At 44.5% G+C, this 18,789-nt stretch overlaps 1 protein-coding gene across 1 annotated transcript; it reads right to left on the reverse strand.

Moving 5' to 3' along the window:
* Window positions 1-7,724: 7,724 nt before the first annotated feature.
* Window positions 7,725-18,410, reverse strand: PARP10 (poly(ADP-ribose) polymerase family member 10). The gene is made up of 10 exons (XM_036744696.1): window positions 18,165-18,410; window positions 17,682-17,924; window positions 17,272-17,508; window positions 16,453-17,069; window positions 12,732-12,965; window positions 12,407-12,503; window positions 11,703-12,290; window positions 11,378-11,511; window positions 8,893-9,067; window positions 7,725-8,634 (listed from the first exon to the last, which is right to left on the reverse strand). The coding sequence occupies exons 1-10, from the start codon at window positions 18,334-18,336 to the stop codon at window positions 8,270-8,272; spliced, it is 2,862 nt and encodes a 953-aa protein (XP_036600591.1). The 5' UTR covers window positions 18,337-18,410; the 3' UTR covers window positions 7,725-8,269.
* Between the last annotated feature and the right edge of the window lie 379 nt (window positions 18,411-18,789).

Raw genomic sequence — 18,789 nt, forward strand, 5'->3', positions numbered from 1 at the left:
TTCTGTGTCAAACGTTGGCCTTCTCTTGTGTGGGTTTGGAAGGGACCAAGAGAGACATCTTGGAACGCAAAATGTAGCCCAAACCAATAATTAAACATGTATATAAAGATATATATATATATATATATACACATTCATTCATATATATACATATATATTCATATATATACATTCATACATATATATTTAAAAGGATGAGGATTGAGAAGAGGTCATAAGATTTGTCAGTTGAGAGAAAATAGTTGGTATAAATCAGCGATTTTTTTGTTAGTCCTTTGAGTCCCAGGTGCTCTATACTCTGTGTGTGTGTGTGTGTGTGTGTGTGTGTGTGACAGAGAGAGAGAGAGAGAGAGAGAGACAGAGACAGAGACAGAGACAGAGACATTTGTGTTTGCCTTCTTTGAATACATAGGGAGACAGCTGGGTTAAAAATTCACTCAAGGCATTTGAAGTAAATCAGAATGCAGTATATGGGCCAGCCACCAGGTGGCACTCTGCTGTAGCTATAGTAAGTGTCCCTTTCTTGGCTAAAGAACTCCAAATCCTTCAATACATTGCAATATGCCCTTGTTAGAGGATGATAACCAAAGACTTATAGCGGCATCCAATCTCTTTTGCCCTTTCGCTTTCTCCTTGTCTGTACTATGGCTTTCTGAATCTATAGCCTAGGATTACAACAAATCTTCTTGTCCTCTGTTCTCATCCCCTGGAACAGTTGGCTCTCTCGATTTCTCAGCCCTCTGTATCCAGTGTTTTGGACTCATGTGGATGGCTCAAGTTTTAATATATGTGAAATTGAGATGTTCCGAGGGCTGCCCTTCCCATATGTAGCATGGGGCTGTCGTGATGTGTAAATATTTTATTTATACATATTTGAAGGGAGGGGGCAGGAGAGATATATCTAGTCTCTTCTTCCCCCTACCCTTCTCCAAGGGAGGATTTAATTCCTGCCGGGAAGGGAAGCAGGAGGTTAGGGCTATCAGAAGCATAACCACTCTGCTTTCCTTAGATATCGGGGTTATTGGGCTAGAAATATATCTCTCTGTTCTTTTAAATACTACTAGTCTAGGGGGATGAAAATTTCACGTTCAAGCTAACTTCTGATCACTGTTTTTTTTATTGGGGGAAGGAAAGGAAAACCCTAAGGTTTATATCCAAAGGCTTGAATTCCTTCCTACCAAATACCAGTTCCACAATGAACACACACATACCAATTAACTAAGAAATCCATTTATCCAGTCAGTAGCAAAACAGAAATCAGAGAAAATATAATAAATAGGAGAATATATACCAGGGAATACAGAGTGAAGGAACTCCCCCATTGGGAGCGAGGTGACTCAGCTCAACCAAGAGAGAAAGTCCTAGATCTCACCCAAGGGGAAGTTCCCTGAAGTTTCTAGTGTAGCAAGCTGGGGATATGGGCATGATGGAGACTGCCCAGTTCCTCTTGTGTTGGCTTCTTCCAAAGTCTTTTACTTCAGCAGTCTGAAGGACTCCTTCCTCTCGAAGCTGTAAGTCAAAAGCACCTCAAATGACCATAAAACCCAAGGAGATTTAAAGAGACTCCCAAGCATGAAGAGGGTCCCAAAAAACTGAAGAGTTCTCTCAGCTGCTCTGCCCCTCATGAAGGTTCAAGGCACTGATCTCCACCAATAAGGAGAGAATCCCACATTAGTGGGCTTTGGGATGGAGTTACAAAGGTAAATGTAAAACAGATAAACCCTCCTACTCCTAGTTGAGATGGACAGCCCTATCATGTTCCAGTCAGCTCTAAATTCTGCTGCCAGCATTCTGGAGCACATCCTCCTCCTCCCACTGGAACTCAGGCTCCAAATCTTGGGGGCCCCAGGCACAATGGGTGAGCTATTACTTTATCTTGCCTGCAACAACAGGCAAAATCAGACATTATTCCCAGTGAGATGCAAACCTTGTATGCATTCTGAACCTCCTTTTCCACCCTCTGGAACTCAGACTCCTCCCCAGGGGCCCCAGGCTCTGCTTTCCAACTCTAGTGGAATTACATGTTATCTTCCTTAGGAGAATGTAAACTCCTCGACAGCAGGAATCATCTTGCTTGCCTGTAATTTTATCTCCAACACTTATCACAGTGCCTGGTACATAGAAAGCAATAAATAAGTCCCTCCCTCCCTCATTCCTTCCTTCTTTCTTTCCTTCCTTCTTTCCTTTCTTCCTTCCTTCCTTCTTCCTTCTTTCCTTCCTCCCTTCCTTCCTTCCTTTCTTTTTTCTTTCTTTCTTTCTTTCTTTCTTTCTTTCTTTCTTTCTTTCTTTCTTTCTTTCTTTCTTTCTTTCTTTCTTCCTTTCTTCCTTCCTTCCTTCCTTTCTTCCCTCCCTCTTTCTTTCTTTCTTTCTCTTTCTTTTCTTCCTTCCTTCCTTTCTTTCTTTTTTCTTTCTTCCTCCCTCCCTCCTTTCTCTTTCTTTCTTTCTTTCTTTCTTTCTTTCTTTCTTTCTTTCTTTCTTTCTTTCTTTCTTTCTTCCTTCCTTCCTGCCTCCCTCCTTTGTTTCTTTCTTTCTTTTTTCTTTCTCTCTCTTTCCTTCCTTCCTTTCTTTCTTTTTTCTTTCTTCCTCCCTCTCTTCTTTCTTTCTTTCTTTCTTTCTTTCTTTCTTTCTTTCTTTCTTTCTTTCTTCCTTACTTCCTTCCTTCTTCCTTCCTTCCTTCCTTCCTTCCTTCCTTCCTTCCTTCCTTCCTTCCTTCTTTCTTTCTTCCTTCCTTCCTTCCTTCCTTTCTTTCTTTCTTTCTTTCCTCTCTTTTTTTCCTTTTCTTTCTTCCTTTCCTATACCTATCCCCCTTCTGCTTCTTATGCTAGGGAAATTTCCTTCTCAGGTGTAAAGGGGAGTATTTTCACATTGTTTCTCAAGAGGAGATGGAGGAGTTAAGCTTCTGGGTATCTCTCAGGCTCTGAGCAACAACTGTTTGTGATGGCAAATCTCTTTTCATTGCCGGTTGGCCCCACCTGCTCCTGAGCTGCTGTTTCTCCCTCTTGCCACATATTACTGGTATCTTGACCCTGCCCAGAAAGGGATCAGACCTAAATCAAAGTCACCTCCTTTCCATAGTTGTCTGCTACAGAAGAGACTAGAAAATCACCACTTTACAAAGAAAGGGACTCAGAATCTGCTCCCTAGGTCTTTTTCCTGATCTCTGGGACCTGTAGAAGATTCAACAAGAAGAGTAAAGGAAGCAAAAGTCCCCTTTGGCTGCAGGGCAATTCCAGTTTCAATTGTGGCAAATATGCCATGAGCTGCATGTGTGCATTTTTGTAGTATATCCTGGTTATTTTTTTTTGCATTTCTTAATTCTCACTTAGTTTACTTGGGCAATTTTAAATTTTCTTTCAGCTCTTACTTGAGTTTTGGTATTTCTTAGCATGGTTAATTTTTTCTTAATTTCTTTATATCATCTATCCATTTGAAGACATCTCTTCAGACAGCTTCTGTGGTCTTCATTTTTCACACTGATAGCTAATTCACTCTGATGCTTTTTCATTTTATTGATATTCTTCTTTGCCTTGTTTATCTTTTATTTTGGTGGACTTTTAGTTTCTTTTGCATTTTTAAAGACATTTCTCTTTTGTCTAGGGAATGAGGGGTTACAGTGCTGTGGAACCTGGCTTTCTTTCTTTTTTTTTAAATTAAGATTTTTAATTTTTAGTTTACAACACTTAGTTCTACATGTTTTTGAGTTCCAGATTTTCTTCCCTTCCCCCCAAGATGGCATGGAATCTGATATATCTTCTACATATAGGTTCACATTAAACTTATTTATACAATAGTCAAGTCGTAAAGAAGAATTATGACCAATGGAATAAATCAGGAGATAGAAGAAACAAAATAAAAAAAAAAAGAGAAAAAAAAAAGAAAGCAAATAGTTTGCCTCAATCTGCTTTCAGACTTCATTGTCTTTCTCTGGATATAGATAGCTCTTTCCATCAGGAGTCCTTTGGAGTTGTCTTTGAACCTTGTATTGCTGAGAAGAGCCAAATCTATCAAAGTTAGTCATCACAGAATCAATATATCTGTGGTTGTGTACAATGTTCTCCTGGTTCTGCTCCGCTCACTCAGCATCATATCATGTAGGTCTTTCCAGGTTATTATGAAGTCCTCATCTTCCCCATTTCTTATACCACAATAGTATTCCATTACATTCATATACCACAACTTGTTTAGCCATTCCCCAATTGATGGGCATCCCCTTGATTTCCAATTCTTTGCTACCACAAAAAAGAGCTGCTATAAATATTTTTGTATATACGGGTCCCTTTCCACTTGTGTGATCTCTTTGGGATACAGCCCTAGAAGTGGTATTGCTGGGTCAAAGGGTATGCACATTTTTATAGCCCTTTAGGCATAATTCCAAATTGCTCTCCAGAATGGCTGGATCAGTTCACAACTCAACCAACAATGTAACAGTGTTCCAATTTTTCCATATCCTCTCCAGCATTTGTCATTTTCTTGTTTTGTCATGTTAGCCAATCTGACAGGAGAGATGTGGTACCTAAGAGTTGTTTTGATTTGCATTTTTCTAATAAATAGTGATTTAAAACATTTTTTATATGCCTATAGATATCTTTAATTTCTTCCTCTTAAAACTGACTGTTCATATCCTTTGACCATTTATCAATTGGGGAATAACTTGTATTCTTATACATTTGACTCAGGTCTCTATATATTTTAGAAATGAGGTCTTTATCAGAGACACTGGCTGTAAAAATTGTTTCCCAGCTTTCTGCTTCTCTTCTAAGCTTGGTTGCATTGGCTACTTGTACAAAACCTTTTTAATTTAAAAATGTAATAAAAATTATCCATTTTGCGTTTTACAATGTTCTCTATCTCTCGTTTGGTAATAGTTAGTTGGCTGGTTAGCTGTTCTTCCTTCTCAAAGAGGACCAAAATGACATCACTATGCTAGAGTCAAGTTTCAATGTGTCTGACTGTGGCTGATCAGACCAATAGGAGCTCAGAATGTTCTGTCACAGGTCAGGCACAAATAGTCCATGTGAAATTTGCAGTGGATTTTCTAAATTTGCACATCCTGCATTTCCTTTGAGCTATTTAAATTCTACTTTGCTCATAGAGCACAACACCTTCTCTGATGTGGGCATGCCATGCTGAGTGGTCCTGTGCCAGTGTCTCCTATGTCACACAATCAATTCTAAAGTTATTCTTCCTTTCTCCCTAGATCTGACAGTTAAAATATTCTTTGCTCTCCTAATTTGTTTATAGTCTCCCCCTTTATATCTAAACCATGTACCTATTTTGACCTTATCTTGGTATACAACATAAGATGTTGATCTATGCCTAGTTTCTGCCATAATATTTTCCAGTCTTCCCAACAGTTTTTCTTAAATGATGAGTTCTTATCCCAGAAGCTGGAGTACATACCCTTTGACCCAGTAATACCACTACTAGATCTCTGTCCCAAAGAAATCAAAAAAAGGGAAAATATTTGTAGCAGTTCCTTTTTTGGTGGTGAAGAATTGGAAATTGAAGGGATGCCCATTAATTGGGGAATGTATGAACAAGCTGCAGTAAATAATTGTGATGGAATACTATTGTGCTATAAAAAAATGATGAGCAGGATGGTTTCAGAAAAACTCGGGAGTCTTATGATGCAAAATGAAGTGAGCAGAACCAGGAGAACATTGTAACACAGTAACAGCAGCATTGTAGCAATGATCAACTGTGAAAGACTTAGCTATTCTGATGAAGAAATTGATCTAAGACAATTCCAAAGGACCTATGATGAAAAATGCTATTAACCTCCAGAAAGAGGACAGATGAACTCTGAGTGCAAATCGAAACAGACTTTTTTTACTTTCTTTATTTTTCTTGTTTTTTTTTTCTGTGTGTTTTCTTTTGCAACATGGCCAATATGGAAACATGTTTTGTATAACTTCACGTGTACAATTGATATCATATTGCCTGTCTTCTCAAGGGGTAGAAGAGTGGGAGAGAATTTGGAACTCAAAATTTTAAAAATGAATGTTAAAAATATTTTAAATGTAATTGGGAAATAGTTGATAAAATAAATTAAATATATTTTTAAAAAAACACCATCATCCTTCCAATCACTCAAGCTTACAGCTTTAGACATCCTTGGCTCTCCCCTCTATCTCCCCCATTTCCAGTAGTTACTAAATTGTGTGATGACAGGCAACCCACTTAACCCCTCTGTGCTTCTGTGCCCACATTCGATCAGTTGCCAAGTCTACTGCTCCATCGACAATCCTCTTCTTTCCCTTCATACAGCCTTAATTCTAGTTATCTATCGCCATTACTATTGCAATAGCCTCCAAATGGTCTCCCTGCTTCCAAGCCTTTAATCTCTTAAATCCATTCTCCACATTTCTGACAGATGGATCTGGCTTGGGAAACAGATCTGGCCATATCACTCTACTTCAGAATCTTCAGGGGCCCCTTAGTGCTTCATGGATAAAATCCTAACTTCCCTCCACAAGCTGGCTCCCAGTTTTATTTTATATCATCCCCCTTGATTTACTGTTTGCTTCAGGCAAACTGGCCTGCATACTGTTCCTTGTATACAACATGCTATCTCCCCCTTCTGCACCTTTGCCCAGATGCTCTTCTGTATCAGGAACACACTTCCTTGAACCCCTGCCATCTTTCCATGCACAGTTCAGGTGCTACCTTTTGGGCAGAGCCTTTCTCGATCACACACGCACACACACACACACACACACACACACACACACCCATCCTGACCCATCCAGTTCCAGTCGTTAGTTCTCTCTCCGTCTTGAAATTCCTTGTTTTCTTGGCCTGACTCTGGTTTCTTCAGGGTTGGGAACTTCCTTTGTGTATGTTCTCTTCTACTACTATAGATCGACAAGTCAAAAGATAGCAGTTGTCTGGGGCACTAAGAATTTAAGTCACACACAGCAAGTATGTCAAAAGCAGGACTTTAATCCATCTTTCTTACTCTCAGGCCAGTTCTCTACCCTCTTCTCTAGGCTATTACTTCGCATAAACTTTCTATTTCCTTATCTGTGTATGTGTCTCCTGCCAGTAGAACATAAGCTTCTTGTGGGCAGGGACTATTTCTTCCTTCTGTATCTTTAGCAGCTTGCCTTGCACATAGTACATGTTTATTAAATGTCGGATTTTACTTGGACTCAAACATACCCCTCCAGAATCCCAGCCCCGTTCATTCGTTTAGTTCTATCCCACTGCAGCTACCTGATACCACTCCCCCCTTTTATTTCCATAGTCCAGACTTGGAAGTCATCACTGTAGAAAATTCCCAACATCTAGAATTTGAGGTCTTAGTGAGTTGCCTAGAGCACTGAGTTAAGTAATTTTCCCAGGGTCCTACAGCCAGCATGTGTCAGATGCAGTTTTCTTGTCCCTAAGACTCCAGATTCTATGCCTTCTCAGCCCCCTCAGCTGCCTCTTCCCACTGACAGATAGGAGGGCTGGAGTGGGGGAGTAACAAACTCCCCCCAAAGTCTTCCTTTCTAGAAGGCTGAGAACTTTTCTGCTAACACTTTATTTTTCGTCAGCTGTTCTTGGTTTTAACATCATGCTAGGTACCCCAAGTGGCACCCACCTTCTACCCCTCTTCTCAATTTCCTTTTGTATATTATTTTCCCCAATTAGATTGTAAGATCCCTGAGGGCAGGAACTATCTTTTTTTCTTATTTGTATCCCCCCAGCACTTGGCACAGCACCTAGCACATAGCAGGTGTTTAATAAATCTTTATTGACTATTAAACATCATGCTGCTTCTGGCAGGATACCTATGAAACTAAAAATGCTCATCACATATTTTTGTCCTTTTGACATAGACATCTGAAGTTATGCTTTTTTTTGGGGGAGGGGTTGCCTCTTGGCCATTGTCTCCAAGGAACCACCAGGCTACTTTCCCATTTTTCTATGTCGCACCTGTTGTTTTTTGGTACTAAGAATGGAAGATCTATGTAGACAGTTTTCTCCTTCCCACATCCTTTAAGCTCCCTTTTCACTTTCTAGATCAGATCTCCATTTGTGGGGAGGGGAAAAGTAGGACAGAAGGAGAAGAAGGAGAGTCAGAGAGAATATCTTGGGATGAAAAGAAGGTAGGAGCAGAGAAGAAGGAAGAAAATCTTTTATGCCAGTGCAAGAAACCAGGCCCTCTCCCCATATTCTTCTCCCCACCTTACTTCATCCAATACTACCTGGCCCATGTGGACAAACCAGATCTGGATGATTCAGGCAAAGAAGGAGCCAGTAGGTCCTGGGGCCATTTCAGCAGTCAGTAGGGGAGAAGTGATGGAGAGGGGTTACTGAGTTCACTGCAGCTGTCACTATGGAGCATGCTGGGATCTTCTATGCACTGACAGGTGATGAGGAAGATGGGTAAGGCCTGAGTGTCATGGAAGATGACAAAAATTCTAGGCTTTCTTGTGGAGTCAACAACACTGTCATAGCGCTGGATACCCCGCTCGGTGTCCCTCTGGGGTGGAACCCGTAGCTCTGGATGTCCTCTCCCATAGTCTCCTGTCAGCACTCGAGCTACAAACACCGCCTTGTGCCCCTTGGCGTCTGGGGGTGAGTACCGGTCCTGGATGGAGACCTTAGCCTGTACAGCAAAATATACCCCCTGCCCATACAAGGTGGCTGGGGCAGAGGAAGGGAAAAGATGAGACTCCAGCCCCCTGCCCTCACTGCACCCCAGAACCTTCCCATACCTCTGGGCCTGGCCCCCCATCACTCCCTAATCTCTCACACTTCTCCTTAAATCTTTCACTCTCCCCCACAACACCCCCCAACCTGTATCTCAGTCCTGCTCCTCACTCTCCAATGCACGTTATCCCTCTCACCCTGTTCCCCCAAATCTTTCTTGTAGGTCTCTCACGTTGCCTCCCTGCCTCTCACCATTGCGGCCACAGAAGCTACGATTGAAGCCATGGCTGCAGATATCAGGCACGGCTTGCCAAGAGGTTCCATGGTAGAGGATTCGCTCGACAGGATGCTGGGGACATGACTCTTCCAGGGTCTTCTTATGCAGCTCATACTGACTCTGGAGCAGGGGATGAGACACCCGCTGAACCTAAGGGCAAAAGAAAGACGCAGCCATTCAGTGAGCAATAATCTAACCAGGCCAGAAGCTTAAGGGTTCCCAGGCTGTGACCCCTAACATACTCCAAAGACCCAGAGAATGCTCCTAGAACTTTCTGGACTTGATTGGGACCAAAAGGTCAAGAAGCAATTTCCCTTCATTTCCTAGGCTATGACCTTAGATACAAATGCAGTGAGTGCCCAGCAGCTATAGTGACTTCTCTATGGCCCTAGAAGGCAGCCTTTGACACCTAGTCTGGCCAAGTTGCCTAGAGAACTTAGTAGTGGGCAGGGGTCAGGATAGGGATTGGGGAGAGGGCAGCTGAAGCATTAAGTTAAGCTCCAGACCCAGGGCAGAGCAGGGCTTTCTGGTACCAGCTCAGAGGTGATGGCAGTGTCCCAAGAGACTTGGGTTCAAATACCACCTCCAGCAATTACTAGCTGTGTCATCATGGACAAGTCATCTAACTTCTCTATGCCTAGGTTTTTTTCCCTGGTAAAACACAGCCTGTTTCTTCCTTTGAAAATTGCATTCACTGGAGCCCTACGATAGTTGCAAAGTAAACCTTATGCCACCCGAAATCCTAACATCAGCCTTTGGACTATGTCTATACTCAGAGATCATTTCTCTGGACCCTTACTCAGGAATAGGGAAACCTGGGGGGGGCGGGGAATCAGTTTAGTTTGCTAAGGGTGGTGGCCCAAGCCAGGCCAGGCTGGGGGGAAAGACCTTGAGTCAAGGCTCAGAAATCATAGTGGTAGTGTTGGGACAGGGCCATGAGATTCAAGAGAAACCTTCATAAAGCATCCATATCAGGGTGCCCCCTTGACCTTGGGCAGCTCTTATGGGACCCTTTATCTCCTTAAAGCCTCCTAGAAGCATGCCATGACCTTTGTGCCCTACCCCAGCCCTCCGACCTTGGACTTGGGGAAAAGCTCCAATTTCCTCCCTTCAACCTCCTAGCTTAAACCCCAGGTTGCCATGGGCAGCGGAAGAGAGCTAGCAGGGAGAAGGGATAATAACAGTTAAAACAATAAGAAGTAGTAATTTAAACCTTACAAACAACTTTCTTCACAACAGTGGAAAGATTATTGTTCCCATTTTACCAAGGAAGAAATGATAATAGCTAGCATTTATATTGTACTTTAAGGTTTGCAAAGTGCTTTGCAAATATCGTTATCATTTGATCCTCACAACTAGGATAATTAGGCACTATTAGCATCCCCACTTTACAGATAAGGAAACTGAGGCAGACCTTTCCAGGTTAAGAGACCTTTCCAGGATGACGCAGTTAGTGAGGCTAGATTTGAACACAGGTCTTCCTGTCTCTAGACTCCAAACTCTATAAAATTGTTCAGCTATTCCCCAATTGATGAGCATCCCCTCAATTTCCAATTCTTTGCCATCATAAAGAGCTTCTATAAATATTTTTGTACATATGGGTCCTTTTGCTTTTTCTTGGATCTCTTAGGCATATAGTGATAAACCTGGTTCCAAAGGTATGCACAGTTTAAGAGTTTTTTTGGGTATAGTTACAAATTCCTTTCCAGATTGGTCGGACTAGTTCACGGTCCCAACAACAGGGTGTTAGTGTATCTATTTTCCCACATCCCTCCAGCATTTGTCATTTTCCTTTTCTGTCATCTTAGCTAATTTGATGAGTGTGAGGTGGTACCTCAGAGTTGTTTTAATCTGCATTTCTTTATTTATTAGTGACTTAGGGTATTTTTCATGTGAATATTGATGGCTCTGATTTCTTTAGAAGAAGTTTCTTCATCTGGAGATTCCCTATACTAATGAAATCACAGATTCAGGCCCTTTCCTTGTCTTTATAGTATCATAAATGACTATGGAGAATTTGAAGGCTCTTGGGAAGCTATTGGTACAAGCTACTGGTGCAGGCAGAAGTGAGCGGAGCCGGGAGAACAGAATGAATACAAAAGGCGTGAGAACCCCGGTTAAATGACCAACCTCAATCCTGGACATTTGTCAGTCAAGTATACCCCACACTTATCAGTAGAGAGGTAAGGAACTCCAAATGTGAAATGAGGTATATGCTGAAGAAGGTGATCACTATTTTAAAATCAAACAAAATAGAAACCCTGCTCTAATTTCCAGACTACAATTTCCAGGCAGCCCCAGGCTCTCCCCGTGGTGGTCAGAGGAAAGAGGACCTCTTTTCTGATCTTCCAGACCTGGGTAGAACTGCTGGGAGCTGTTGAAGGAGATAGCTTTTATAATGGGGGAAGAGGGAAGTGCTCAGGAGTGCCTAGGGCAGGGTGGGCTGGACTTAAGGCTTACCTTGATGATGCGAATCTTGTTGCAGGAGTTGCCCAAGGTGCTGCAAAAGGCTCGGACTGTCTCCTGGAATTCCTCACTACTCTCCTCCAGACATTCCAATTCTAGTGGCTGCTGTTCCATCACCTGTGGCACGACTGATGAGGTGTGGGGGGCGGAGTGAAGGGGACCCAGAGTCAAGACATTCATCCCTTCCTCCCCCAAGGTTCTGACACTCAATTGTTGTCGTTTAGGGATGGGGAGAGAGGAAGAAGCACTGGGCATGTGGGCAAGTGACCAAGGGAGATGAAGGTGAAGGTAGTGGGGGAGGGGTTAGTGCCAGCCTTACCTTCTGCTCTGGCAGGGTCTGGGGCCAATATGTGGCTCTGGCTCAAGGGGACAGTCATCAGTGCTCTGAGGTGATTGGCAGCACTGGAAGGCTGGGGACCATAGCCACTTAAGATAGCACAATTTCCCTGCAGGATGATTGTCACATCATGGTGCCTCTCCAGGCGGGACCAGAATGCAGGGGGTAAACACTGGTCCACACCCGTCACCCTCTCCTCTCGTAGCTGTGCCCTGAGAACAGCCTCCAAAGCTTGGCTCAGCTCCCTGAGGTCCTGACCAAGGGCAACATGAACCAGGAGTCTCCCCCTGCTGTCACCACCACCACTGCCATTGGGCTCTATGTCATCCAGCAGGGACAGCATCAGTGCTTGCTTCAGAGTTCTTGTCTCCCACATTGTCAGGCTCTTCTCCTCCAGGGAATGATGCAGGGCCAATTGCAGGGCTGCCTCCTCCTCAAGCGTCTCCTTTGTTCTGCCAAGGGCTGCTACCCCCTCCTCAGACTCATGCAGTTCCTCATCCTCCGTCTCTAAGGGAGGGCATTCTTCTTCATCTGGACCCTTCAGGGTGTCCAGAAACCTCTTGATCTCCTCTAAAGGGCAGGTAGAGGGATAGAGTTGGAGAGGTGAAAAACAGGAGAAGGATAATTTGAAGCTGGAGAGGGGGGATAGGGACAGTAGGAGAGGGGAGGCTGGGTGGTGCCTGTACCCATTTGGCTGGCTGAAGTATCTGGAACAGTGCTGCTAGAGGGCGAGGGGTCATGGGCCCAAGCTGCTGGTAACTCTGGAAGGTCCATGGGGTCAAGCTGTGGGAATAGGATCAGATAGGGAGAAGCAGAGTCAGGACTCTATACACTCACTGCCATACTCCCCCAGCCCCTATGTCTCTTGGGAGCATCAACCTAAGGCCAGAACTGAGACTCAAAGATCAGAATGATGGTAGCAAGATCTGAGATTGGGGGTTGTCAAGGTGAGGTCAACAATTAGCTCAGAGGTCAGGGTCAGGGCTTAGGGGAGAGGGTGAAAGCAGGTACCTCCACAGGGTCTGCATCAAGGGCTGCATCGAGGGCTGCCACCACTTGTTGATCTACTGTGAGGATGCAATGGAACTGGACCTCCAGGTCCTTCAGGAGGCCTTGGCCCTCACTGCCTAACAGGAAGCAGGCACTGCCCGGGTGTTTCAGAGGCAGCGTATGGCACTCAATGCTACCCAGAAGGCTCTGTAGGAACTCTTCAGCAGCTTGGCACAGCTCCAGTGCCCCACTGAGCTGTGGATATAAAGAAAAAAAGTTCAGAGGGAGACTGTTGATTTGGGGGGAAAGGAAAGCTCCCTCTTTCTTCAATGAGGTGTGTCTGCTATCAGAGCCTCTGATGTTACGCTTGTGAGATCGTAAACCTATTCTGGTAGGACTCTGGGAGATATCTCCCCTGGATGGGGGAGACAGAAGAGATATGGGAGAAACCAGGGAAAGCTAGCTGGAAATAGGAATCTGAAATCGGGAAAATGCAATCAGTCCCTTCGCACAGAACCCATTCACAGCCAATCTTCAATGACCCCCTATTGTTTGTAGTACTAAACAGAAATTCTGTCTGGCAGGGTCACACTTGCTCTCACCTACTTTTCAAAGACTCCCTAGTGTCCTTCAAAGTACAAATCAGGGGCCATTCCTAATCCCCCAATTGATAATGCTCTCTACCTCTTGTAACCATTTTGTGGGGCAGCTAGGGGGTACAGTGAATATAGCACTGGCCCTAGAGTCAGGAGGACCTGAGTTCAAATCCAGCCTCAGACACTTGACATTTACTAGCTGTGTGACCTTGGGCAAGTCACTTAACCCCAACTGCCCTGCCGTCCCCCCTCCAAAAACAACAAAAAAATCATTTTGTGTCACCTTGTAGTTACTTACTAAGTGTTTGCTTCCCCCAATAGGATGAATATAAGCTCCATGAGGTCAGAGGTTTGGCATTTTTGTCTCTGTATCCCAGTGCCTAGTGCAGTGTTTGCACATAGAGTAATTTGTTGAATTAAATGGAATCTCTTCTGTCACATTTCAATGTTCCAGAATAAGAATTGTCTATAGCTTTCCTGAAAAGTGTTCATCTAATCTTTGCTTGAAGAACTTCAATGATGGGAAAATCACTATATTCCCCAAAGCAGCCCAACCCATTTGGGGACAGCCCCAGTTGTCAGAATTTCCCTTACATTAAGCCCAAATTTTCTTTCTTTTTCAGTGACCTACAAGTTGGAGGTTCCTCTCAAGTAGGAAACAAGAGGGTGGTGAGTGGATAGACTTTGTAGTGGGGCTTCCAAACATGGAGAGATTAGAAATTCCCACCTAGCAAGGAGATGGAAAGGTGGTTCCTGTCTCTGTGCCCACATGGTTACTTCCGGCCTAGATAATTCATTAATAGTAATAGCAACAGCTGACACAAGGTTTGCAAAATATCTTATATATTATCTAAATTGAGCCTCTCAACAGCCTTTCCAACAAGCAAATTAATAAATACAGAAGAAATTACAAGTAATTAGGTAACACAATATAACCAGGTGAAATCAGGAAAGGGATCCTGAAAGAAGTAGTATTTGAGTTGAGCTTTGAAGAGAGCTAGGTGTTACAAGAGATGGAGGAGAGGATGGGGTATCTCAGGCACGGGAGACAGCTCGTCCAAAAGCATGGAGATGATAAGTGGAATGTTCTGGACAACCCCAGGTAACCCTATAGTTCACACCAGATGGAAGCAAGATCAAGAAATTCAGTCCCTAGAAACGCACCCCCAAAAAGTCAACCAGTAGCCCAGAAGTCATGGGAAAGGAGCCCACCAGCCCCAGCACATAAAGTAGCTTCCAAGTGTGACCAGACCAGAGTCAGGCCAGACATACATGTAGCCTGCAAGACTCTGTGCCTGGAGGTAGCAAGTGCAGAGGACCCTTGAGAAAACCCTAGGGTGGAGACTTGGAAATCCATGGGAATGACCTACACAGCAATGCTTAGACCCTCAGGCCCAGGGACTTGGATATCCCTAACACTTTGTCCTGGGATGCCAGAGGGCCCTGAAGGTCCAGTATTCTGAATATCAAAGGTCCAAGGGAGCCTAACCCCAGGAAGAGGAGGTCGTTGAAGGAACCTGGGATGAGACCAAGTGAGGATAAGCCAAACACATGGCAGAAGGGTGAAATTTAGCCCTGGCACAAAGCTATAATCTAAGAAGTAAAGCTGGAGAGATGATGAAATTAAAGAAAACACTGACTAGAATAAAAATGATTGAAAATCTAGAGATCTCCAAAAGAGAGAGTAATTCTGTCACAACTGCAAGCAGAAATTATAAGAGGAAAAAGTATATTTTCCCCAGAAGACTACATAAGTACTCAGAAGAAATGAAGCAAGAAATAAAGATAAAATAAAAATTTTTGTGGAAAGAATTGGAAAGAGAATAAGTAGCTTAGAAGAGAAAGTGATAAACTTTACCCAAGAAATGGACTCCCTGAAAACTAGAGCAGACCAAAAAGAAATCAATAACTCCACAAGATAGCAAGAAATATTACAACAAAATAAAAAAGTAAAAGATATCTGATACAAAAATAAAAAACAACTGACCAGGAAAAGAGATCAAGAAGAGAAATTTTAAGAATCACTGGACTCCCTGAAAACTATGAGTAAAAAAGATAGGAAGAGGGGAGGGCTTAGGGGAGGACAGATAAGTTCAGTTTTGTACATGTTGAATTTCAAATGTGTACACTGACAGAGGTGTCAAACTCAAGTGTGAGTCCAATCAGATTAAAATGTAATTAGGAAATGTTTAACAGAATATTAAAAATACAACACAACATAGATCATGTCAGTTTGTGGTTTTCTAAGTCAACATATAGCCAACAGGGGTTAGTTTCTATTTAAGGTTGCTACAGGATGATATCCAGTTCAAGATATTCAAAAGGCAATTGAAGATGTGAGACTAGAGGTCAGGAGAGAGGTGGATTAGTAGATTTGAGAATCATCAGTATAAAGATGGTAATTGAATCTATGAGAACTGATGAGAAGGGTATACATACAATCATGGAGGAAGGGCTGGGAGAACTGAGCATCAGATAAGTAAAATCTTGCTCATATCTGAAACGGATAAAGGAGGGTTGAAGGGACCCACAATTTGGTGAAGAAATACATCCTATTCAACCAGGAAACAATCAAGGACAGCTAGGAGGGAAGACTAACAGGGAGGATAATACAAAGGGAGGGAAAAACAAATTTCTTTATCTTGAGGGGGGTAGTACTTAACAGGGTACTTAGCATGGAAGGGGGAGGGAGAAAAGAACTATAATCTAAGGATGTGCCTTAAATTGCCTCCTGCAAACTAGTAAAGGGTTGAACATATTAATGTAATGGAATATTATTTGCGTAAGAAATGATGAGACATTTCAGAGAATCCTAGGTTAATATGAATTGTTGAGAAGTGAAGTGAGTTAAACCAAGAGAACAATTTCTACAAGGATAGCATCATTATAAAGAAAAACAACTTTGAAAGACAAGAACTGATCAATGAAGCAGCCTGACCACCCCCAGAGCCCAGGGAGAGAGTGGGTAGACCACAGGCTGCCATAGAAAGAATTGGGAAACCCAGCAAAGGAGATAAAAGAGTCAAGGACCACTGTAGTGCTGGAACCTCTTTTTAGCTGGTCTATTCTCCTAAAAGATGTCACCGCTCCCTATAGGCTACCAGTATGCTCAGAATAGCCGAGACACAGCATCAGGAGAAACTCACCTGGAAGCCAGTGACATCAGGGCCATCCAGTGTGGAGAGGGTTACTTCATCAAGGCTAGTAAGAAACTCCTGATAATAGAGTTGCAAAAATCGCAAGGCACCTGGCTCCATGGGCAGCAGGATCTCCATGGGCACCACTGCTTTAACCATCTCTTCCCTTCCCTCTCTTGGTACCACCTTCTTGGGCACTGTGTGCCCCACCGGTTCTCTTGATCTCTCCATTGGCACAGTTTCTTCGAGCACTGTGCTCCTCAGGGGTTCTACTGCCCCTGGTCTCTCTACAGTCACTGACTCCTCTGGTGTCTCCCTAGTCCCTGTCGCCTCCATTTTCCCCAAAGGAATTGTCCCTATGGCACTCTCCACAGGCACTGTTACCCCTGGTTTCTTCATAGCCATTGCCGTTTCCAGTCTCTCCACAGGCACTATTTTTCCAAAAGTCTCTCTGAGCACTTTCTCTCCTGGTGTCTCTATGGAAATCATCTCTCCTAGAGCCGGTCTCTCTCCTTCCTCTGGTTTAGGCTCAGGCTCAGGTTCAGGATCCAGGACATCATAGTGGGGGACTATGTTTAGCTCTGAACCGCAAAGCTGGTGATAGTGGTTCAACACTCGCTCTGCCACTGGGAGGGGGAGAAAGTCCTTCAGGGGCGAGCACCGCTTGGGATTTCATGCTAACGGAGACTTAAGTGACAGATAAGCAGACTGGGAAGGTGGGGTATTGGGGTTGGGAGAGAAGCTGGACTCCAGCTAGCATATGGACCTGCTCCTCCCACGCAAAACCGGATCTGGGGAATCTGGAGCAAGTGAAGAAGGGGTACTCACCCTCCCACTGCTGGAAAGTGACAACAGTTCCCTGAGCCCTAGGTAGGGTCCGTAGTCCCTCCAGGGCACCGCCTCCGCTGCGGCGCTCATTCTCCAGGTAGAGCTGAAGCAGAGTAGGATCTGGAGGCTGATCTCTCCCCACAACCCTTATAGCACGAGCTTGGGGCACCCAGGCCAGTGACACCGTTGTACCGTCCAGTGTTTTCCCACTGGACCGCGAAGCCAGCTCTTCAAACTCTGCCATAGGGAAGATGGCCAGGCTGGAGGACTTTGGAACAATTCTCCTCTTCTCTCCCTTACCAGGCCCCAACTCTCTCCCCACAGCAGCACCCCTGCACATACCCTCCCCGCTGTCTTCTCCATATTTCTGAACCTCTCCCGTGTCAGCCCAGCCCAATCAGACCCCTCACCTGCTTCTGAAAGAGTCATGGGTAACTGTACCAGGACCCGGTCTGGCCGGGGGCTGGCGAGGGCCTGACACTCGCCCTTGGTGCTCAAAAGGCTCTCCACATAAAGTTCCAGGAGCTCTGGGGCTGTGTCAGGCCTCAGGCCCAGGAGCAGCAGACGCTGAGGGGCCCGGGGTGGAGAAGGCATCACACTCACAGCTGTGCCCTGCAGCACATGGCTGGCCTGAGCCAGGACTCGCTGGGCATCTGGAGTAAAGAAGGGGGAGGTCAGGGTTCCTAGCAACGGAACACACACACACACACACACACCCGGAACACACACCCGGAACACACACACACACACACACACACACACACACACACACACACCCGGAACACACACCCGGAACACACACACACACACACACACACACACACACACACACACACACACACACACACCCCCGACTCATTCCCCATCACCCTTCCAGCCTCGCTCCTTCTTACCCTCTGGCTTTTGGAAGGTGAGGATCCCGCCTCCGTCCAGCCGCTGCCAGCCTCGCAGAGGGCCGCCTCCCGAGCGCCGCCGGTTCTCGAAATACAATGTCACTAACTCGTCAGACACGAAGTGGGGCAGACCTCGGACCTCCACCTGCGCCTCGGACTCCAGCTCAGTCATACTCCCGGCGTTGGTTTGTGCACCAGCCCCCGTGGCGCTGTCTGGCGCTCTCCTACCAAGCCTAGAAAATCATAGCCGCTTCCTCCCCCTTACAAAGAAACGAAACCAAAAGTTAAAATTTTGGTGACAAGTACCCGGGGCGGGGCAGAGTTGAACTACGTTTCGTTTAAGGAGCAGCTGGTGGTGCAGTGGACAGAGTACTGGGTCTAGACTCAGAAAGAACTGAGTTTAAATCCTGCCTCAGTTACTTATTAGCTGTGTGATCCTAGGCCAGCCACTTAACCTTTGCCTGCCTCAATTTCCTCATTTGTAACATGGGGATAATAGCACCTCCCTCCCAGGGTTGTTCTGAGGATCAAATAAGATATTCTTAATGAGCCTAGCACATAGTAGGTGCTATTTGAATTCTAGCTATTATTGTATATAGACGTGGAACTGGCAAGGACCTCCAGA

This window comes from Trichosurus vulpecula, chromosome 1, assembly GCF_011100635.1.
Source record: "Trichosurus vulpecula isolate mTriVul1 chromosome 1, mTriVul1.pri, whole genome shotgun sequence".
Lineage (NCBI taxonomy): Eukaryota > Metazoa > Chordata > Mammalia > Diprotodontia > Phalangeridae > Trichosurus > Trichosurus vulpecula.